The sequence below is a fragment of the Pyrus communis genome, chromosome 17 (genome assembly GCF_041283825.1).
Source record: "Pyrus communis isolate YQ-2024b chromosome 17, ASM4128382v1, whole genome shotgun sequence".
NCBI lineage: Eukaryota > Viridiplantae > Streptophyta > Magnoliopsida > Rosales > Rosaceae > Pyrus > Pyrus communis.
In genome coordinates this window covers 24,125,507-24,149,251 of record NC_142581.1, presented here as the reverse complement: position 1 = coordinate 24,149,251, position 23,745 = coordinate 24,125,507, and the positions used below count along the sequence as shown (strand labels likewise).

At 37.1% G+C, this 23,745-nt stretch overlaps 2 protein-coding genes across 5 annotated transcripts; one reads left to right on the top strand and one right to left on the bottom strand.

The window, feature by feature from the left end:
* The first annotated feature begins 9,484 nt into the window (after nucleotides 1-9,484).
* Nucleotides 9,485-10,999, top strand: LOC137708700 (F-box/kelch-repeat protein At3g06240). Its single transcript, XM_068447832.2, has one exon. It carries the CDS (start codon nucleotides 9,514-9,516, stop codon nucleotides 10,579-10,581), a length of 1,068 nt encoding a protein of 355 aa, XP_068303933.2. The 5' UTR covers nucleotides 9,485-9,513; the 3' UTR covers nucleotides 10,582-10,999.
* A 422-nt stretch (nucleotides 11,000-11,421) lies between these two features.
* Nucleotides 11,422-23,298, bottom strand: LOC137708699 (putative sugar phosphate/phosphate translocator At1g06470). Of its 4 annotated transcripts, none has more exons than XM_088689101.1 (14): nucleotides 23,087-23,298; nucleotides 21,765-22,582; nucleotides 21,481-21,650; nucleotides 20,237-20,322; nucleotides 20,103-20,152; nucleotides 19,312-19,379; nucleotides 18,607-18,707; nucleotides 18,458-18,470; nucleotides 16,822-17,006; nucleotides 16,292-16,378; nucleotides 15,406-15,500; nucleotides 14,907-15,071; nucleotides 14,363-14,616; nucleotides 11,422-11,560 (listed from the first exon to the last, which is right to left on the bottom strand). In XM_088689101.1, the coding sequence occupies exons 2-12, from the start codon at nucleotides 22,289-22,291 to the stop codon at nucleotides 14,951-14,953; spliced, it is 1,503 nt and encodes a 500-aa protein (XP_088545227.1). In that variant the 5' UTR covers nucleotides 22,292-22,582; nucleotides 23,087-23,298; the 3' UTR covers nucleotides 11,422-11,560; nucleotides 14,363-14,616; nucleotides 14,907-14,950. The 4 variants fall into 4 exon arrangements, with proteins under 4 accessions (XP_088545227.1, XP_088545229.1, XP_088545226.1 ...); XM_088689103.1 differs by having other exon boundaries at nucleotides 14,363-14,492; nucleotides 14,918-15,071; XM_088689100.1 differs by having other exon boundaries at nucleotides 14,363-14,492; nucleotides 23,087-23,269.
* Between the last annotated feature and the right edge of the window lie 447 nt (nucleotides 23,299-23,745).

Below are 23,745 nucleotides of genomic sequence, written 5' to 3'. Positions count from 1 at the left end.
TTTTTTTTTGGCCAAAGAATTTTTTTTATTTAATTTTTAATAAATATTGTAATGAAATTCTAAACAATAATTATTAAACCAAGAAAAAGTATTTAATTATAAAATATATAAAAATGTACACACAAGATGTCCAAACACAAAAAAACAACTACTAGTCTTCTAGGATACATCATGCTACTGGGTATCAGCTGGGTGAAGTGGCTGGGAAGTTGAAGGTGGAGCAACATCACGTGTTGGCATCGGGATCTGGAGGCCGGACATCGCTAAGGCTTGTACAATCATACTCATCCTCTCGTCCTGGGCCTTAATGTACTCGCCCTGGGCCGCAAGCTGACCTTTTAGGGTTATCACTTCCTCCTTCAAGGCATTGACCTCTCCTGTGGACGATCTGGAAGAGGAGGCACCCGTCTCACGAACCCCCGCCTTCCCCATACATCGAACAATCTTGCCATAACGACGACCCAACTTCTGATCCAAGACCTCAGTCACGATCTGAATATCTGCATCCTCGGGTACATTGACGTCCTCGATCGGGGTCTCCGGGGGAAGCTGCGATGTTGCTTCTTGGAGAACAGCAGTGGACTTTTCCACCATAACATCCTGTATTAATAAAGAAAAAACATTTACACAAGTGTGAATAAGCAAAGGAATCATGCATGCTCCAATTTGATATAATTGATTCAACTTTTGGTATCCAACATTCTGAAAACCTATCAATGGAAGATAAATTTTCTAGTGCTTAAAGTGATTTTTAAAAGTCAAATCCTTCTTCATAAATCTGCAAAGAAGCAAAGAGAATGAAAAGAGTGAATAAGCATGTTTCTACAAATTAAAGTCGATTGCAAGAGGGAAATCAAAACTAAAGAGTGAATTAAATACTGAAAAGAGGGAAAACAAAACTAAAGAGAGGAAAAATCGTAAAAACCAAAGAAAAAGATGGAGAAATAAAACCTTGAGGTCCTGAAAAAAATCATTGTCTTCTTCCTTTGTGCAAGGGGGATCGATAGTGGAGAGGAAGTTCGGGAGAAGAAAGTGAGGAGGGAAAGAGGGAAAGAGGGAAAGAAGGAAAGAAAAAGGGAAAGAGGGAAAGAAAAAGGGAAAAAGGGAAGAAGGAAAGAGGTTTATACGGGAGGGAAAAAGGGAAAGAAAGAGGGAAAAAGGGAAAAGGGAAAGAAAGAGGGAAAAAGGGAAAAGGGAAAGAAAGAGGGAAAAAGGGAAGAGGGAAAGAGGTTTATACGGGAGGGAAAGAGGGAAAGAAAGAGGGAAAAAGGGAAGAGGGAAATAAAGAGGGAAAGAGGGAAAACCTAGTTACAGGGAAACAGGAAAACTGGGGTTTTTACGGGAAGGAGGGAAATGATGGACGGCATAAAAAAAAAGAGGTAGCAATGATGATGTTGGGAAGCAATGATGAAGGTAAAGAAAAAAAAAATAGGTGGATTTAGTTAAACATGTGGAACTAATTTCTTTTTAGTTAGAGGTGAATTTGAAGCCATGGAAGAGTTATAATAAGTTTTTGTTGTATAATTAAATTTCAAGAGTCCGAATCACTTAATCTACAGGCTATAGAAGAAGAGACATGAAGATGATATCTTTCCGAATTGGAGTCCTCTGGCACGTTGTTTTCAAAGAACCGACAGAGTTTCCATGGATTTTAATCATGGCATATCCTAATCATGCTAATGGATTTGCATGGCTTATGCTTAACCAAGTGTCAATCCGCTTTTCTTTTGCACTTATTTTTCTAAGTTGTAAAGTATATATTAATTATTCTGTCATTGTTAAAGAATCACAATTTAAATTATTAAATAAGAGTGGTATATGTTGATTAAGCTGTAGAGTCCGTCAATGTGCTATAAATAAAGTTGATTAATTAGGTTTAGGATAAACCTTGACTTGACGAGATTCCATGAAAAAAGCATGTGCATTAAAAAAAAAATAAAAATAAAAAATAAAAAAAAGAATGTAACTTTCACAAAGGTTGTTTGCTTGAAGCTCCACTACGTGGCAAAACTCTTGGAGCGGAAGGCATCAGAGCAGAAGGCATTGAAGCGGAAGGCATTGAAGCGGAAAGCATCGGAGCGGAAGGCATCGGATATAGAGCATTCGAGGCCTCAATACTTGGACAAATGCTGGATGACCCAGGAAAAAGGTGCCTCTGGAGATAAGCCGAAAACCTTTGACGGTCACTTTGAATCCGACCTTCGGATTCTTGCAGCTCATCAAGCTTCCTCTTCATGCCCGTCGAATAGTTGTTTGCAAGCACGTGCAAACTTCTATTCTCATGCTTAAGCAGTTTGATCTCTTGCTTGAGACTTTCCACCTCTGCCATCAATGATTCCACCTGACGGGAGCGGGCAAGTAGGCGTTGGCCCATATTGGACACAGAGCTCGCACACTGAACACTAAGTGCGAGGGACTCTTGAACGGCCAACTCATCGGACCGTCCTGACAGCAGCCTACTATCTTTTGGAGTGAGGAGGTTCCTAGCTACTATTGTAGCTGTTGTGGCGTCCTGGATCACGGAGTCTTCACCTGTAAGGGGACCGTTAGAAGATAGGAAAGAAGGGCGCCATACATTACCTTGACGCGGCGCGCCCGTATCACTGCTGAGACTTAATTCTAAGCTGAGGTTTGATGGGTTTGCCATTTTTTCAAAGTGTTCAAAGAGAAGGGGTGGATGAAATTAATTCTCAAAGGGCCGGAGTCGATTTTCAAGAATGGGAATTCTTCAGAGTGTGTTTGTTGTGGTGATAGATAACTCTATAAAATGCCAAGGCGATGCGTCCACCTATTCAGAGAGCCGGATTTTCCTCCGCAAATCACGTGGAGCTTTGTCAAAAGAGCCGCACCCGTGACTACTTTTGCCATGCAGAAATCGAAGAGCCGTTCGTTCAGAAATCGAAGAGCCGTTCGTTCAGAAATCGAAGAGCCGTTCGTTCAGAAATCGAAGAAACGTTTGTCGACAAGGGTAAAAGAACAGTACCACCACTTTCTATTCAGAAAATCCCTATATTTGTCGACCTTCGTCTCTTATGGCAAGGCAGACTTGAAGAAAATGCCCACCAACTCTCCCTCACCTCTGAGGGCGCACTCCCAGCAAAGCCTTTTGAAATACTCAAATTTTTCTTCTTCCCCAAAGATGATACCAGATACCTGGAGTACATATGACCCAGGAGGAAATACATGCGCTGATTCATTCACCGCTTCTTCAAAAGCAAAGGTATCTCATATCATCAAGGTCAAAAGCAAATGTATCTCATATCATGCTCTTTCCCTGTCCTTTTCTTTGTCCTTGTTCTTACTCGCATGGCAAAGTGAAAGAAGCAATCAGCCGGCACTTGGAGCCAGTCTTCCGATCTGGAGCCAACTGCCTGGAATCTATTCCTGATTGCTTACCTAGCGTTGCTCTCGAGTAGTCATCTTCAACGGTTGATACACTTCCAGAGAAGGGACCACTTCTGCAAGGGGGAGCAAGTAAGGCAAGGGGAAAAAGATACATTGAAGCATGTAGAGACAAGCAAATGCTGAGCTATCCTCTAACCCTTTTCAATACGAATTGGAAAGATTGAACAAAGAAACAGATAAGAAGAGGAAGCTCAGACCTTCGGGGGAGACCCAAAGGAATCCTGCTGCCCAGCTCAAGAGTAGCACAAAGGAAAATCAACGATGGGAGAACCCGTTCAAGAGTAAGCCTCAATGCAATCACCAAAGAGAAGATGGAATTTACAACGGTTGATACACTTCCAGAGAAGGGGTAAGCTCAGACCTTCGGGGGAGACCAAAAGAATCCTGCTGCCCAGTTCAAGAGTAGCACAAAGGGCCGGAGACGATTTTCACAAATGAGCAATCTTTTTTTTTTTTTTTTTTTTGTACGCACTTGTAATTTCTCGGAGATCAATGGACATGCTTTATTTTATTCAGTGTATTGCTCACTGAAATTTAATCAGCCTGTAGATTAAGTGATTCGGACTCTTGAAATTTAATCATACAACAAAAACTTATTATAACTTATTATAACTCTTCCATGGCTTCAAATTGGCCCATTTCGACGGCTATAAACAAAAAAATCACGATCTAACGGTTATTTTAACTCTGATTTTGATGATTTTTTACAGCTACACTCTTTAACCCTATATGAATACAATGAACTAATTGGATCATCAATTTAAAACATTTACACAAGTGGATACCACAAAAGGAAAAGGCAATGCAAGAACCTCAAAAGAAAAGCAAAAGGAAAAAAAAAAAAAGGATTTTGCGCGACGTGGGTACAATTACGTTGCGCAAAACATATTTGCGCGACGTCGTTGTACCTACGTCGCGCCAAGTCCTTTTTTTTTTTGCTTATGAGTACAAAATAAATAAATTGAAATCTACTTAGTAAATACATATACCATTGAATTTGATGGGAAACGCATTGTACGAAACTAGTTTCAACAATCTGACCGTCAAACTTATTTGTATATGCTTCGAGATCGCATACGCCAAAATCGCAAAAAACAAACATTTAGAAATCAAGTAATGGGACACACCATTTCGACGGCCATAAACGAAAAAATCACGATCAAATGATTATTTTAACTCTGATTTTGATGATTTTTTACAGTTACACTCTTTAACCCTATATGAATACAATGAACTAATTGGATCGTCAATTTCAAATATTTACACAAGTGGATACCATAAAGGAAAATGCAATGAAAGAACCCCAAAAGAAAAGCAAAAGGGATTAAAAAAAAAAAAAAAAAAAAAAAAAAAAGGACTTTGCGCGACGTAGGTACAACTCTGTCGCGCAAAGCTGTTTTGCGCGACGCCTTCCCAACTACGTCGCGCAAAGCTATTTTGCGCGACGTGTTTCTACCTTCGTTGCGCAAATTTGGAAAAAAAAGCGGTAACGATCCTTCGTTTGGCGCCAAAATCTTTCGCGACGCATATAGGGGTCACGCAAACGTCTTTTGCGCAATGCAACTTTGCGCGATGATGTATTCGTCGCGCAAAGCTGTTTTGCGCGACGTCGTCTTCGTCGCGCAAAGTACGTTGCGCAAAATAGCTTTGCGCGACGCGTTTAGGATAGGGTCGCGCAAACACACTTTGGGCGACGAAATTTGATGCGTCGTGCAAATTTCCGTCGCGCAAATTGATTTTTGTACTAGTGTATATTGCGTATCGTCCTCAATTTTTTCCTTAATCTTGTTATCTAATGTGTTATAAAAGTAATTCATATAAATGTATAATGCTACAAATGCAGAGAGGGAGAAGTGGCCATTACAGCTCGGTGGAAAGTATTTATAGTTTGAGGGCATGTTTACATTTTTTTTTTAGGTCAATGAGGGCATGTTTACATAATTACATGATATAAGGATGAGAAAAAATGATTATGAGATGAACAAACCCTTAGTACGATTTTTTATTGTTAGTAAACACATGAATAAGGGGCAGTTTGGACTTTGGAAATATGTTGCTTGTTTTCTTTTAAGTAAAAATATTTCGATTGTGCTTAAAGAATAATCAACTATAAAATAAAGTAATTGAGTATTTAATAAGTTGTATTTTTTTTATAAAGTGATTTGGTATGAAAAACCGTATAAGAGAGCTTATGGTAGTGGAGTGGTGGCGGCGACAATAGTGATGGCCACAATGATAGTGATGGTAGTGGCAATGGTGGGGGTATGGCAGTTATTTCAATAGTAGGGTGTGGTGGTTGGGATAGAGAATGATTTGGAATTTTGAACGCCTAAAATGGAAGATTCAAAATACCCAAATTAAATTACTCACAAGTGCACAAATCAATAGTAGTATAGCTATGCAAGCACGAGATCGTATCCACTAGAATTGTTTTAAAACTAATTTAAAAAATTAATTACGCATAATTTAGTTAAAGTACAAAAGTTGGTTTGATTTGAAAGATCTGATTTTTTTATATATATATATATAACAAACGATGTTATGTATATTAAAGAGAAAGAGGTGGGCTTAGCCTCATAATGGGCTAGCAATAATGTAGTTCGTCTTTGAGAATAATCGAACCTAAGATATCTCACTTATAAGTGAAGATAAATATCATTAGATCGTAGTACTAAGTGACATTTGAAATATCTGATTTAAGAAAACTTAAAAAGAATGATTATGTAGAAAACGAATGAGATTTTGAGAAGTATTATGATAATGATGTGAGCGGTAGGATATCGAGTCCACCATCTAATACTCCTAACCGTTATCGTAATTACCGTTTATTGAATCATTACACAAGTCTTATTGGTCATGGTCATGTGTCATGGTTCTACGAAAGTGAATTCAAACTTATTGGTCCCATGGGGACTCGTGTAACCTTACCAACTCCTACTTCATTTTTTTTGTCTGGTTCAAGCAAAACCTATAAAATTCCACTATTAGCATAGAGAACAGGAAACATGCAAATAAGAATATCCACTTCTTTCATGCGTTTACGTGTCCTAAGTTTACAATCCTTAATCACGTATGGCACTTGGGAAAACTTCTACTCCTAAGTAAAGCATTAAGCAATTTTATCAAATACTCTACTTACTAAGCTCCGAAGATTATGAAAGTAGATTTATAAAATGGTGATTAAGAATTTAACAAAAAACCAAAACTATATAGGTTAGCAATTAAAATTAAAAGATATTCATGTTGGGGGCTTCATCAATGCCCTAGCAAAAGAAATTAGGTTCCACAGTCATAAAAGTAGAAGAATGATAAAACATGGAATCTATGGGAATGCTATCCCAAGCTCCTCTTCTCTCCGCCAGTATTGTGTATAAAGAGTCTTTTTATTAATTAATTAATTATTATTATTTTTTGTGGACAACTTAGGCTTGCCTTATATAGTAGAGAATAATAAAAAATGAGACTTTAGATGCAGTCTTTAACCACTAATACTCATTGATTAAAACCTTAGTGGTTTTCAATTTTTGATCAAAGTCATTTGACTTTGTACACCTCAGCATGTTAATATTAATATATTTCCATGTCAACGATAAAACTTGAAATTTTATGGTATTTAAAATCTCACATCTAATGAGCTATAAAAAAAATAAAGAAGGGCCAACAAAAAATATGGAAATTTTTTCAAAATTTTGATTGAATAAAAAATCAATATAATAATATAATTCCTTTTGAAAATGTATATTAATAGATGTTAAGTACATGTTCGCATATATATGTATCAATCAATTGGAAACGGTGTTAAAAAAAGTGCCAAAAGAATGTATCCAACATTGTTATAAATGATAAAATAGTTGTCACATGTCAAAAGAATGTACCCGTGCATTTACCATATATAATTATCTATGGGGTACAATTTCAACATTGTTCCAAAAGTAAAATGTTATAACATGTAACCCATAAAAATGTTTAAAAAAAAATTGTACCCCTATAATTATATGAGTAACGGTGCACGTAATTATAAATTTTAAAAATGTGGGTTCATTTTCTACAAAAAAAATGGGGAAGTTTTATATTTAAAAAATGGGTACATTTTATATAGAAAACAATGCGTACATTTTATACAAACAACAATGGATACATTTTAGATTAAAAAAATAAATAGATTTACATTAAAAAATTGGTAAATTTTACGCATAACAAGTGGTACATTTTTAAAGATATATGGGTACATTATAAATAAATTTTGTGTAAGATCCTACGTCGCCCAGGGGTAAGGATCATGTAAGCCTTATATGTATATTCTCATCTCTACCTAGCACAAGACCTTTTGGGAGCTCACTGGCTTCGGGTTTCGTAGGAACTCCGAAGTTAAGCGAGTTCGCCGGAGAGCAATCCCAGGATGGATGACCCACTGGAAAGTTCTCGTGTGAGTTTCCAGAAACAAAACCGTGATGGCATGGTCAGGGCCCAAAGCGGACAATATCGTGCTATGGTGGAGTCGAGTCTGGGATATGATGGGGGCCTAGGCGGGGATGTGACATTATGGGCACAAATAAAATGGGAAAAAATTATGAGTTCAAATAAAAATTTAAAAAAAAATATGGGAACAAAAAAATTAATATATTGGTACAATTTAAAACTGTAAAGAAAAATGGTACAAATTAAAAAAAAAAAAAAAAAAAAGTTGCAAATTAAAAATGGGCACAAACTAAAAATAGAAATATATGATACAAAGTTTAGTCATAAATATAAATATACCAAATGTAACGTTTCTAACACTAAATGAATATATTACTACATGAATATATTTAGTAATAAAATTTAATTATCTTGACATATAGTCACTCAGTACTACGGTCTGTTGGTATTTCTTTTCACTTAGAAGTGAGAGATCTTAGGTTCGAATCTTGTGGATAGTGAATTCAATACCAAATTAGGCTGCCCATTTGTGTGAGCTAGCCAAACTCCCCCTCCCCTTACTGTAAAAATATCGATGTATTCAAAAAAATTATCTTGACATATAAATATTTTGTTATTGAAGTAATGACATTCATTAAAACCTAAGGACCTTGATCAAAAGTTGAAAAGGAATAAAGTTTTAATAGGAAAAAATGAATAGGACCCTAATTTCTCCTAATAAAAACCTAATAAATCATTCTTCACTTGCAAAACACGTCATTCGTGTTGCACTCATGTTTTGGGGTTGTTAATTCCCTTTTAGAAAAGTTTGAAAAAAATACGGAAAACATGGCTCTATCTCTTAGATTTTCAGGCATATATCACACATCACTAAAAGAAATCCATTTTTTACGATGTTCGTCAATAAGACTAACTGTGTTATTTGTTTTGTAGGTGTGAATTCGTTAATTCAATCTTGTATGAAATTTACATTCACATGAACCGTATTTTATAAGGGTTTTTGTAGTTTCCTAAAATAGTAAATAACAAGTACCTATAAAATCCAACCGTCATCCAATTGGGTAGGGAAGTCTGAACTACATCATCCGTTCTTTGAGACACACAAAACGAATCTCTTGTATTTGGTTTCACTGAAATGTGCCCATATAACACCCGAATAAATAAATTCGTCAATGTGTGTCTTTTGTGGACCTGTGACGTGGCACAAGCTTTCTTACTCAACAATCTCTCATTAGAGAACAATTAGTGTGACACGGATTTACCGTCACGATAACGTATCGTGCCAATAACACAAAGATGTTTAGAAAAATTTAACATATATCATTTTATTATTGGCACGAAACGTCACATCACACGGCACATAGTCCAGCAACTTCAAGTCCTGAAGAACAGGTTGGCTTCAGTTTTTTTCTATTTTTAACGGATGGTATTATCTATACTAAAAAAAGTAGGCGAGTAGCATAAGCTTCATAATAAACTAACAATAATATGGTTTAAATTCGTCTTAAGCGAGAATCAAATATAAGACTTCTTATTTAAAAGTGAATAACAATATCACTAAACTACGTGACAGGTTGACGTCATAAATGCCAGAAAAGAAACGGATGGCTGTCTGTTCCGGGCTGTGCGGCTTTTCTTTATACCCAAAAGCCCTTTACAAAAGAAGCGATAGAAGCAAGCTGTCAAAATATGGCCTTTCCTGCGAACCTGATGCTCCACATTCTCTCCAGATTGCCCGTCAAATCTCTGGTTCGACTCGCCTCGGTGCGGAAAGCATGGGATGCTCTGATCAGGGACTCCCATTTCATTTCTCAGCACCTCCGTCTCAACATTTCGAAAACCGGATGCCTTGTAAAATATCGTTCACAAATTACTCGTAAGCATGTCATTTCTCTGCTGCTTTTAGATGGTTATGTGTTATCAGATTTGGAGATACCATCTGTGATGGATTCGAATCACTTGAAATTCGTGGGATCTTGCAATGGCTTACTTTGTTTAGCTCATGATACTTTTGCTAATCTTGGGTCGCCTATAATTTTGTGGAATCCTGCCATGGCGGAATTTAGGGTCCTCCCAGACAGTCTTATCGGTAGTGCCAATGTACATAATGCGCGGGTCTCCGGTGTTGCTCTTGGATTCGGGTACCACCCGCTTATTGATGACTATAAGTTGGTGAGGATTGTCTCTTTGTCTCGCTCGAAAACACCTTGCATCCGCGCTGAGGTGTATTCACTGAAAACGAACTATTGGCTGGAGATTGATACGTTTTACTTCGACATTTATGAACCTTCGTGCACTGCTGTGAATGGTTTCCTTTATTGGATTGCATACGGCAGGGTTGAGTCCGAACTGATCTTATCGTTTGACATGCGTAATGAGGCGTTTGGGCAGTTACAGTTGCCGGATTTAAACGTTTTAGGAAGTCCAATGTGCAAAAAACTCGCGGCCTTGAAGGGGTCTCTTTATTTGATGGCTTATACTTTCAGTGGAAGGCAAAAGGAGTTTTGTGTGTGGCAAATGGTTGAGCAGAATGCTGAGGTGTTATGGAAAATGGAATGCACAATTGGACCCCTGCTCGGAGTTGAGAGGCCGCTCGGCTGCAGTTTATATGGCGAAATATACATCGAAAGTAGCAGAGGCGAGCTGGTTTTGTATGATCCAACTACTCAGGAAACTAAAAACGTTCCAACTCGTGGCCTTCGTTTTTCCTTAGAAGTCCATTTTTATGTGGAGAGCCTAGTTTCGACTAATGGATAAGGTGAAAGTCGTACAAGAGACTAAGAAGAAGACCGCGTACTTCTGGTTCTGCTGCTGTGTACCGAAAACATTGTCTGAAGTTGTACAAGAGGCCGACGAAGTCTAGTCCTCCTGTGACTCGTAATTTGAAGTTGAACAACTGGCTAACGAAGTTCTCGCATTTAGTTCGCGCCGTCACTCTACGCTGAAAACAAGGGCAGAAATGCTTGGGAAATTGCAGCACTCTTAGATGCCATGTCTTTATGTTCTATGAAATGCTGAGGTTTGTTTAGGTATGTTAATGTTGATGATGTTATTAAGAGAGTGAATCATACTGGTTGGGACATAAGATTTCGGATTTCTTGTTGCAAGGTGGTAGTTGATGATATTGGAATGCATTTGCTCTAAAAACGCTTTCAATCATATAAAAATACTTCCCGAATGAGCCTTATGGCTCCATAGCAAAGACGACCATAAAAATGCAGATGATGCTTTACTATAATGACGGAAAGCAATCATGCCTATTCACTCTGGTGCGGGTTCGTTTCCTACCGATCCCCCTCCCCCCTAAAAAAATAGAACATAAAGGTTCAACTATAGTAAATTATTTAAAACTAAAATTCTCACTTTGTCACCTAATTAAGGGGCTCCGTAAGACCAAAGTAACATAATTTGGTTCTCTTTACAAAGAATCTAATCTAAAACTGAACCGATTCGGTTTTCTTTAATTTGCTTCTTGAGATTGGTAAATGAACGGGGCCACAAAATCACTTAACGAAGCGAAATCACCTATGTATGCCATGCATCATCATCAAGCAAAGGTTTTGCCAATACTCTCTCTCTCTCTAGATTTCTCTCTCATGAATCAAGATATGAAATTCACTAAAGAAAAAAAAATCAATTTGTAACATACAGAAAGGGCAATGACATGATAACAACCCTAATATATGTAATACAGAGAAAACACTAGAGAAGAAATGTATCGAAGAGAGAGAACAAACTTAGAGAGAGAAAGAGGAGGGAAATTTTCTGTTTTTCATTACATTCCAACTGTGACCGACCTCACTTATAAATACAGCACACATATAACTAACTCTGCAGTCCTCCAATACAATTGTTACACGTGTATATATATCCTAACATTCCCCCTCAAGCTTATGCAAGGAACAACCAAGCATAAGATTGTTACAATGAGAACTAAACAAAGGCAAACACAAGCCCTTGGTAAGTATATCAGCATGTTGGTCAGCAGATGCGACAAACTGCAGAACAATGGAACCTTGTTGAACACGTTCACGAACGAAGTGACAGTCGATTTCTATGTGCTTGGCTTTGGAATGAAAGACTGGATTTGTAGCTAATGCCATTGCAGATATGTTGTCACAGTGAAGCAGAGGAATATCAGGACAAGTAAGATGTAAATCAGAGAGCAATTGCTGCAACCATACAACTTCTGCAGTCGTAGTAGCCATAGCTCGGTATTCAGCTTCAGTGGAGGATCGACTAACAGTGTGCTGTTTCTTTGAACTCCAGGAGATGGGATTAGATCCCAAAAACACTACAAAACCTGTGGTTGACCGTCTGTCATTGGGATCACCAGCCCAATCAGCATCGGTGTATGCGTTAATAGTCAAGGAACTCGGTCGAAAACATAACCCAAGATTCAAGGTTCCTCTGAGATATCTCAAAATGCGTTTGACAGCAACAAAGTGACTTTCCAGAGGGGATTGCATGAACTGACAAACCTGATTCACGGAATAAGCAATATCCGGTCTCGTAAACGTCAAATATTGAAGAGCCCCAACAATACTCCGATACAAACTGGGATCAGGAAACAAAGAACTGCCAGTGTTGAGTAATTTCTGATGGGGATGACAAGGAGTAGTACATGGCTTGCTATCCATCATATTGGTCTTAGTGAGGAGATCAGAAACATATTTGGACTGATGCACAAGGAAACCCTGAGATAGATAGTCAATTTGGAGACCAAGAAAGTAATGAAGTAGGCCGAGATCTTTCATATCAAACTCAGTGGTTAACTGAGCAATCACAGATTGAACTTGAAGCTCACTATCACCAGTGAGAATTATATCATCAACATATAGTAATAACACAACCACAGATTTACCATCATATTTCACATATAACGAAGGATCAGCATATGAAGACTTAAATCCCAGAGTGAGAAGGAACCTGGTAAAACGATCATTCCAAGCTCGCGGAGCCTGTTTGAGACCATAAAGGGAGCGTTCCAATTTGCAGACAAACTCAGGGTGATCAGAATCAACAAAGCCTTGGGGCTGGCACATATATACCTCTTCAGCCAGAAAACCATGGAGGAAAGCGTTTTTGACATCGAGTTGTTTTAACTTCCAGCCTTTAGTTGCAGCTAAAGATAGCAGAAGACGGACTGTGGTTGGCTTAACCACCGGACTGAATGTCTCATAATAATCAAGGCCAGCTTCTTGAGAAAACCCTTGAGCTACCAAACGGGCCTTGTGACGAGCAATAGACCCATCAGGATTATGTTTGAGCTTAAAAATCCATTTACAACCAACCAAATTCTTTTGAGGTGGAAGAGGGACCAACTTCCATGTCTTCTGTTTAACTAGGGCGGACATTTCCTCCTGCATAGCATCCCTCCACTCAGCAGACTTGGCAGCAGCTGTGTAAGACTGTGGTTCTTTGATAGAAGAAGGGAGAACCTGAGCAACAAGAACCTTCTTCTTGAAAATACCAGATTTAGATCTGGTTTGCATCGGATGTGTATTAAGCTGAGGAACACCAACATGTTGTAGGTCTGGAACTTGAGATATGGAGACATCAGGATGCAGATCAGAACCAACCAATGACTGTGGAACGATATCCACAGATGAAGAACTCGGATCAGGAACAAGATCACCAGGTGTTGGAAGGGAAGACTGAGTAACATGACGAGGTGGCGAGGTTTCGAAGGAAGGAACAATAACAGAATGCAGAAAAGTATTAAGATGTGTAACTGGAGGGGACGACACAGGTGATGATAAGGGAGATGAATGCACTAAAATCTTGGGAAAGACATCCTCATCAAAGACAACATGCCTAGAAACCATAATCTTGTGATCCTGAATAGCATAGCAAATGTACCCTTTATATTGAGCAGCATACCCTAGAAAGATGCACTGTGTAGTTTTGGGGGCTAACTTATTGTGTCTATATGGTTTTAAAGTGGGGTAGCAAGCACACCCAAACACCCGTAGATGATCAAGACGAGGTGGAGAATGATACAACATCTCAAAAGGAGACTGCATTTGTAAGACAGAAGTGGGCATGCGATTGATGAGATAAGTAGCTGTGGCACAGGCATGAAACCAAAATTTGGAAGGAAGAGAGGCTGTTTGAAGTAAAGTAAGTGCAGTTTCTACAATGTGTCTATTCTTACGCTCAGCCAACCCATTCTGCTCAGGAGTGTATGGACAAGACATTTGATGCAAAATACCTGTGGTTTTGAGGAATTTTTGAAAAAGAGACCCAACAAACTCTCCACCACCATCACTTTGTAACACTTTTATAGAAGCAGAGAAGAAATTTTGAATAAAAGCATGAAATTGAATGAAGATTGCACAAACTGCAGCTTTATTCATCATTGGAAAAATCCACACATACCGTGTACATTCATCTATAAACGACACATAGTACCTATGACCTTCTATTGACATGACTGGTGCAGGTCCCCACACATCTGTGTGAATGACTTCAAAGGGTACAGTAGACTTGGCTGCTAGGGAAGGAAATGGCAATTTGGTAAACTTACCTTGTAAGCAAGGAATACATCGTGACGCTCATATCCAAATTCCTAACCAACAACACTCCATTTATACTAATTCCTAATACTGTTCTGATTTTTGGGCAGCAGCTGCAGAATCTCGCCACGCGTTGATTCTTGGGCAAAGCTTGAAGAAGACAAGAGGAAACATGAGAAATGCTGAAAAGTGTGACAATCAAACATGCTTCTTGCCAAAAGCTTCACCAAGATGCATGATGAACTTTTCCCGACTACATGATAATGTCAATAGCCTATTGTACAAATGAGATTGCATGAGAATTCGACAATGCGTATCAGTTCACAAAGAACCAAGCAGAGATAAGTACAGAAGTAAAAAAAGGCCCCATCTAAGCAGTAGATTCATAAACGTAATAGGATTAACGACAAACAGCCACATTTGAGCATGACGAGTTTCTCTGGTATGCATATATCCCAAAGAATTGCAAAACAGAGTATATTTGGATGCATGGATTTGGCATCCCAAGCAAGCAACATACATTTAGTGTAAGTTTCAAATGATTTAAGTAGTTCATGAACTTACAATTGGCTTACTTCAAAATTAGATGCATGGACTCGGTACAGCTTTCATCTGCCATCATCTTGCTCATCCATTTCCTCAAGAATAACATATTTTGCAGCATTATTTGTCGAGACTGGTTCCTCCATGTCATCTTCCCTTGTATGACGCGCCTTAAGCTTATCGTATCTATAAGATAAGATGCATAAATAATCATGAGTGATACTTTGCATATTTACTATTTCTGTGTTTTACTTCATCCCACTTCCATCCAAGCAGAAACTACTTCACTACTCACTTCCTATCTTCTCCTTTTCTCCCCAAATATATATATCGACAAAACCAGAACTCACCCAACTTAATTTTTCAGCCCCTCCTGCCTATTTTTTTATTCTCTCACTTGTATTAAACAATTGTAATGTAGTGGATGATCACAATGTTCAAATGAATGCTTCACTGTTGAACATGCTAAAACATAAGCAAAGAGCAAATGATTCTCCCCAACCGAAAGAGGATGACTTACTTGTACCAGTTGAATAAACTAACACCAAGCATAATTATAAAGAGTCCAGCTCCTTTCAACCTGGTAAATTCATCGTGGAAGTAAATGACTGCAACCTGAGTAAGAAATATGATAGGATTAGAAATCAACACAAAATTTTGGCAGCCTCATATATGGACAAGTACGGAAGCCTGATCAGCATCAAAAGAAGACAAGAAAGAAATATGATAACACAATTTTTCAACTTCTATCCACTAAAATCCTTAGACACTCAAATCAGACCATGTGGGATTGTTCGCAAAATTTCCCATGGCATATGTCCAGCAAATCCTGAATTGTAAAGATTGTGCATAGAAAAAGTAATCTAAATGGGAATTAATTCAGGCAGCACCGCAGGTCTGCAACTAGTTCATCCTCAATTAATTTATGGTGTAAGAGATAAAGCTATAAAACATGACAATATCGTATTAAACTAAGTAGATTAATTGCGCCTCTCATCATGCAATCAGTGGCAAGAGGAAGTCTTTCCTTTGTTGCCACTTGATAGTTTATTGTTCTTCAAATCAGAAGGTAGGAAAGAAGAAATCAATGACCACACGTCAACCATAGAGTCCAAACATATTCCAAGCCTTGGCTTTCAAGTTCCACACCACTCAAGACAACTAAATTCATCTCCGAAAACAAAAAGATAGGCCAGATAATTAACTGTTATTTGAGGTGGAAAGAACAATAGTGATACATGAATATAGTTCTTACTCTGATATACACAGTTCAGGCATACAGGCAGTAGGACTACAACAGAATTACAGGAGTAAATAACTATGAGATTGTACAGCTTAGGACAAGTAGGCCCCGAAGGTAAAACAACCTAAAAATTACACTTAGGTCTGTAGAGAACAGAACATACCAATATAGTGAGAGCCTCCTTAACAACACCTGCTATTGTTACTGTGACGGCACTGGTTACTGAGACAAGAATGAATTCTGTTAATACCTGCAGCAAAAGTACAGCTTTCTCAGACTAAACCCTGATTGATGATTTTACAGTGTGTATATATGCATGTATATAACTATTCTCTTAAAAGATCGTAAAAGCACCTTTGCTACAACCGTTCGGTTATATATAAACAGCTGAGATGAATTGACTGTATCTCAACCCCTATGTGTCTCAGCCATCAATATCCAATCTAGCCGCTAACAGAGAAAAAAAAAAAAAGAAAAAGAAAAAGAACCTCTACTGAAGGACCTTAACACACGCATACTTAAGTGTTTAAAATCGAAGCAGAACTTAAACCAGGAACTAGTCAACACAAATCCTGGTAACTCCTCAGCCCTCACCTAATACCCTAATTTAAAGTCAACAACAAAAGTCCTAAGTACACAAAACATAAGAAAAACAAAACATGTGTGATAAGAAAAGTTTGAATATTCTCCTACCATAAAAAAGGCAAGGGTTCCACCAAAAAGCATCAGCAACAAACTTCGACCAACATGCCCTGGATTATCGAAGTAATTGTTTTCTCTAAGTTCATCCCACGGATCAAAGACAAGAGAGAGAATGGCAGTTAATACTGCCATCACTGGGGTCACAAAGCTCATCAAAGTAAGCGGATTTCTCAAACCTAGAAAAATGGAATCGAACTACTGTTAGTGTATGTTCTGCAAACTTGCATAATTTAAATATATTGAAAAAAATAAGATAGTATGATACTGTCCCGATTCTTAAAGAAATGCTCTTATCTACATGAAATTGACACAAGGAATTAGCCTGGTGCAAATTGCATCCAACTGGAATGGATGCAGTAACATGTTTCAGACAACCCCAAGTCATGGAAAAGTTACCTTCTAACCTTTTAGTGTTAGGAAACCAAAGGACCCAAAGTATTTATATTACTAATCTAGTCAAACGTGCATCAAGCCCTCTGATGGTTCCATGAAGTGGCATGAATCCACCACTTATGGGATAAGTTTTCAAATTAGACAATGAATTAAATCTCCAAAAAAAGTAGTTGTAAGATTGATTAGCGTACTCCTCCTTCACTTCTATTAATTTATTAAGAATTTTTAATAAAATAGAACAGTGAAACCTGATTTTGTGTAATCGTATCTTATTACAAATTTCTAATAAAATGCGATTCTTCTAAAATAGAAAGTTTCAGAAGGTCCTGAATTTTTGACACTGATTTTAAATGTCTCGGTTGCTTATAGGACAGACAGTGAAACCTACATCAGTTTCCAGTATCAAGGTACCACACTGTATCTTTGTATCTACCTTATTTTCTGACCCCTATTCCAGTGCCAAACTCTAAACCAGCCACCTATCCCAATCTCTCAACTTGGTCCAGTTCAGTCGGGTGACATCGTTGGAAAATAAGGTGGAGTTTCTTTAAGCCAAGTATAAATTTTGTGCTATAATGTAGTGAAAACATTTTCGAACACTAAATTAAAGTCACACAGAAAACAAACCCAACAAGTTCGTCTTCTTTTATTATGATATTAGTAATATCTCAAAATCACTATAAACTACAGATATTGGATAGAATGTGAATATTGTTAGATTAAAAAATAAAAATGGCACCATAAACTACATATTTTTAGGACATAATCATGACACCATCGAACTACTTGAGGACTTATAATTATAGGCAGCAAGCATGCAAAGCCAAATGCACAATGGTTGGGGGAAAATTTTAATACACCAACACAATCTCGTAGTATATAATATGAAAATATAATAAAATCTCACTGCATAGAATGTTATTGCTTTTGTATGCATTGGCATTCTTATTTCAAAGAATGATTAGAATTTACAACTCAAATTATTTGTTTAAATTATTAGAAGATGGAAAAGTCTTGCACTTGCCAACTACGACAAATTACTTAATAAGTTGCAACTCTAGCAGGGACTGACCACATTGACATGTTATTTACATTACTCGTAAAGATGTCACCATAGTGGCAACTGATGACCCTATAAAAGGAGCACGATCGCTTTTGCAGACAACAGTGCAAATTATAGTAAATGAAAAATTGCAAAAATGTTGAGATTGCAATAACATCAAATAGCGCTTACCATAATCTTCTTTCTTTATTTCGATTTTGGGAAAACGTTCACAATCGTTGTGCATAACAAGCAACCAATAAAAATATGTAAGAGCAAGTAATTATTAAAACTGAAAAAATCAAAAATGGTAGAAAACCAGAAGCATATAGAAAACACACCTGCAAAAGAATTTGAGTCATGCACCAACGGAAGCCGGACATTACAGCAGCAAGCATGACAAAAATGAATCCCCAAAAGTCAAATTCTGTCTCTTTTGCAACTGCACAATATTCAATATGGAAAGATAAGAAAATATTAACATTGGCAGTATCATAAATGCTTAAGTTTGCCCCAAAAATTTTTCTTAAGAACCTAATTAAAGGACCTAATTAAATTGAGGTTTCAGTTGAGATATTTTAAATATCAAAGGACCTTTATATGTTCAAATACTTAGTGATCAATCTTCACTAAAACAAACCATAAGTTTCAAAAAGCTCCTATAAGTTCCTGGTATGTGATCACAAAGAGATCTTAAGATATGGAACCTGATGAAGGCCTTGGTTATTCCCGTAAATAATGGCCAAATCCAACAATAACAAGACTTTAGGACAGATTTAAATTTAACAAAGAGATGGCAGGAAAGCCTAATAATAAGTTCATGAAAATTAGAAGTATAAAATGTCCTGTTCAACTTTCTTTCAAGCAAACAAAATTTTATTGAAAAGATTGATGAGAGAGAATGAAACAGAGATAAATGAAAGGAGAAGCAAGAAAGGGGCAGGAAGGGAAAGAATCTTTCATCGTGAGAATTGAAAGATAAAAATTTATAAAATGAAAAGAAAATAAGTGAATATTGAAATAAACTATATGCTCAAGCTTGTTACCTGTTAATAGTATTCCGAGGGAGATAATTAATATGATCCCCGAAAGTCTAACGCTTGGTGACTCCAATCTTTGAAGCAGAGAATTTGCAGTGCACATCAGGACAAGAGTCACAATCAGTGAGAAAATGAAGGTGGTGAAAACCAAACAATAAGCACTAACTTAGAGGGTTACTAGACGACAATGTGTAACACCCATTCTCAAATTTACTACTTAATTAAGGTAATATTTAAGAGGCCACATAGATTCTTAGGGATGGAGTCAAAGTAAATAAAGCTTACAAATACAAAATGGGAGACTAGATTCTTGGGGGATGAATTCAAAGTAAATGCTCATAACTATAAAATTGGGGCCGTAACCTAAAGATTGACTTTAAGCATGCAAGAATCACTTAAATGAATAACTTTTATTATTCTATATCTTAGATTGGTCCACTTACAGAAGATAAAGAGATGTTTAATTCATTTATGGGAGGAAAGCCATGCAAGGCTGGAAAACAAGAAAAGAGAGATTATTTATTTAGTTTTCTTTTTAGTCATGTCTCGAGGCTTGGGGTGTGACACAATGACATGCATGACATAATTCATAGTTCACTTCAACACTAACATTGACCCAGAATACATTTATTACTATAGTATAAAAAATGAGGGAGAAGAAGCGCTTCAGACACCAATAGGATACAAGAAGAGCACTGGATTACATAAATAGCACAGACTGGATAGCATTCAGGTATGGATATTTATGCACATGATTAGGGAAACTGGGTACAGAACTCTACAGGCAAGAAATTTACCTGAAAGCAAAAGCAAATAGGAGGAGAAATATAGGAGCAGCGGATTTACACTGCAAAAGTAAAAGGGAAGTCAGTGGTTGACTGATAAAATTTGAAAAATGATAGTATGTGAATGTGCAAAGAAGGTAACCAACCATTGTGGCAAACGTGACAGATATAAAAACAAGGGATGCGTTGCTTAGATTAACATCCATTGCTGTTCCAATAGCCGTGGGTACAACTGTGAAAGGCAAAGTCCATCTGTAGCATTAGTTGATAGAAAAGTTAATTTATTAAATAACAAAAAAGTAGCAAGTATATGACCACAAACTTATAAGAATGGAAGGATATTTTGTAAACACTAACATCAGACAGTAAAGAAAATGTATGGATTTTTTTTATAAAATGTATGAAAAATTAAATTTCACGCAAAGAATTCTGATTTTGACGTAAAACTTTAGCAACTATATTTCCTTTTACAAAAATTCTAATTTGCGACAATAATAAAGGAGCTGATAAATGAAATTAATTCATCACTGATGCAAGTAAAAGTCGCAAGTATTACACTTAATCCAAATCTAAACAACAACCCGATTTCTAAACGATGAAAAAAATGCAAATTCAGTTCCAGCGGGGAAGCAGAAAAAGCAAAGCATGTCATCTGCAATTTAAATTTAAGAAAATAAAAATTTCACACTTCTCTACTTAATAAAGAAACTCAACCATTTGATGTTATAGGACACACACATATGTATCTATCTGTACATAAGCATGAATGCTCTTAATATTAAAGATTATATCTACTACATATAATTTCAAGTTTCTCAAAGAATTCTGATCCTGTCATTTGATATCTAGCAAGATTATAAAGTCACCACAGGGACACAACCCAGGTACACAAAAAGGTTTCCTTAAAAGAATAAAAAAATGGCATGGACCTAAAACATAGACGTAGAGTCTGATTCATATAACTTAAAGATTGTTATGAACACAGCAGCAAGGGAAATATATTTAAGAATGAGAAGGAAGATTATCCACAGATCATCCTTCTTATTTCAGACAGTATGGTATAAATTTTACATTTTGAAATCTCCTTGCCGGCCACAATTATTAGAGTTATAGATGGTATAGTATAAATTTTACATTTTGCACAACAAGATACCACTTGAATCTTCAAAAGAAGATAAGAGATAAAAATATTTTGGGGGGAACCTCATCCACAATAACTGTTCCTATTTATAAGAAAAAATGAAAATATTGATCCTGACAAACAATAAAACATGGAAACTCCAAACCAACCAGCATCTGAACTAAAAGCTGAAAGCACTAGGTTATTCGGCAAAGAACTTAACTCACTTTATCAAATTGGCATAACAAAGCACAAGGAATATGACTTTACCTTTCACAAAGTAATCTCTCCATGACATAACAACACCAGTTTGGAATCTATTAGACCAATACCATGTGATTGCCTTCGACAAAACAGCTTGCATTGTGAAATGAACTGTATTCATCATAAAGGGAGCAGGAAACTTCCCCAAATGATCTCCTAACAGACTTTTATTGTACCTAAACAAACCATAGAACAATAAAAGCCATATAAAAACTTTACATCAGTAAGTAACTTGAATATTTGATTAACTATATACATATGATGAAAAATAGAGAAGAGAGGTAACTTACAAGGTCAACATCAGGCTGAAAGTGTACCATACAAGTACAAAGAACAATGTCTTCAACACATTTGGAAGAGTAATAGGGTTCTCTGAATTGGACGGTAATGCTTTATGGTTATGCATAGAATTGGAGCTATCTACACCTTGTACCTCCCTTGCAGACCCATTCTCGATATCAAAGGGCAGATACTCCTCGTTTCCATTCCCACCAATCTGGTTAGAAGCATCATCCATGGCATCACCACCGTTCAAGTGCATATTTCTCTTCTGAGATTTTGTACTGAGGTATCTGTCCTTATCTAAAATACTGTTTTCTAGCTCACCCTGTTGGAGCTTGGGCAATTCAAAGTCAGACTCTTCTTCTGCAGTAGCATCCGTATTTCCTACTAGACGATCAAAATGCACTGTCCCATCTTCATCGCACCAGCGAGAGAATGAAGGCTCCCTGCGAAGACCTGACACTTGGCTTCCACTCTGAGCATAGTTGGCTCCCGTGTACTCAACCCTTTCTGTGGTCAAATCACTCTCTACCATCTCCTATCAAGATCTAAATTAGAGCCATCTATACCCTCCAACACAGTCCAATCTACCAAATTGCCTATGAATATGTCTGGTTTTTGTAAAATCAGTCCGAAGCATTGTTGCACACTAGATTATCTAGCGCATAGACGAAATCATTCTGAGCACGAGTTTCTTGGCCTAAATTCAAGACTCCTCTGAAGCTCCTCTAAAATTTCCAACAAATAACATCAAGTAATAGCAATAAAACTCTCCAGCAGGTGCTCCACTACGCTTTGACAAATCTGAAGACTCCTCCAGCAGTTCCTATAGAGATTAAAATTTCCATCAACAAAAAGCGAAAAATGTCCAATATCGGTAATCTGAAATCAACAAGACCAAGTGGGCGGGAACGAAAATTCTGAAGGAAAACAACGAAACAAAAATAACCCACTGCTCAGTACATAAATGTATTAGTTGAGCTCTTCTAAGTCTTCCCGTGAAAATTTTGGGTCGATCATACAATTTCTTAGCAACCAAACAGAGGGTTGAACCCAATGAAATAATTGGCATAAAGCATTACAGCTGGAGAGCAGTTACCAAACCCAAAAACCCAATTTTGGGTCTGTTCCTTTAAAGCGTTGAGATCAAATTAAACACGAATGGAATGCATAAATGGATACACAAAGTAGCTCATCAGATTATAATCACGACCCACAAACTCCAAAGCTACAATCTTTAGCTTAATTCTAGCAGATTACACATAAATATACAGATTGGATATGAAATCTCAGCGTTAGAAATTGAAAGCGAGAGGAGCATTGAACTGACCTCGAATGTTTCGTGTTTGCCACAGAGAGAGAGATGTACAGAGCTGAGGAGGAGGAGAGAGAGATGTATAGAGCTGAGAAGGAGGTGAGAGAGAGAGATCCAAACTGGGATTTGTTTGGTAATCTGTTTTAATTAAATTTGATGTGAGATTAATTGGTATTTGTTGTTTGTGGGTGCAAAGTCTCATGATGCACTCATGTTTGCCTTAATTTGTCACAAAAGCGTTTTTAATTTTAATATATTATGGAAACATTTTTTTTGTTATTAATATAGTATTTTATTTTCCGTAAAAAAAATAGTATTGTTGTGAAATTGAAGATGTGTGTGCAACAGAATATAGAGTAAATAAGGCACAATATTTACAAGGTTCAACAAGTGTGCCTACATGACACATCCCGATCGAAATCAAGGCGTGCTGGTCCAGGATGTGATGGATCCCGGACCGGGATGTGACACTACATCATCAGGCAACAGTAATGCTTTCTTTCATTATCTAAAATAATGATAGTACAAAAATAATTTTCACTATTTTTCTTTCTATCCCTCTGCATCTTCTTCTGTTGTTCTTTCCTTCTCTTATTGTATGTTCTCGTCCCTTGCTTGGATGATTGTTTTATAGGCAAAGTATTTTTCAAACTAACAAACTTATCAATACACTT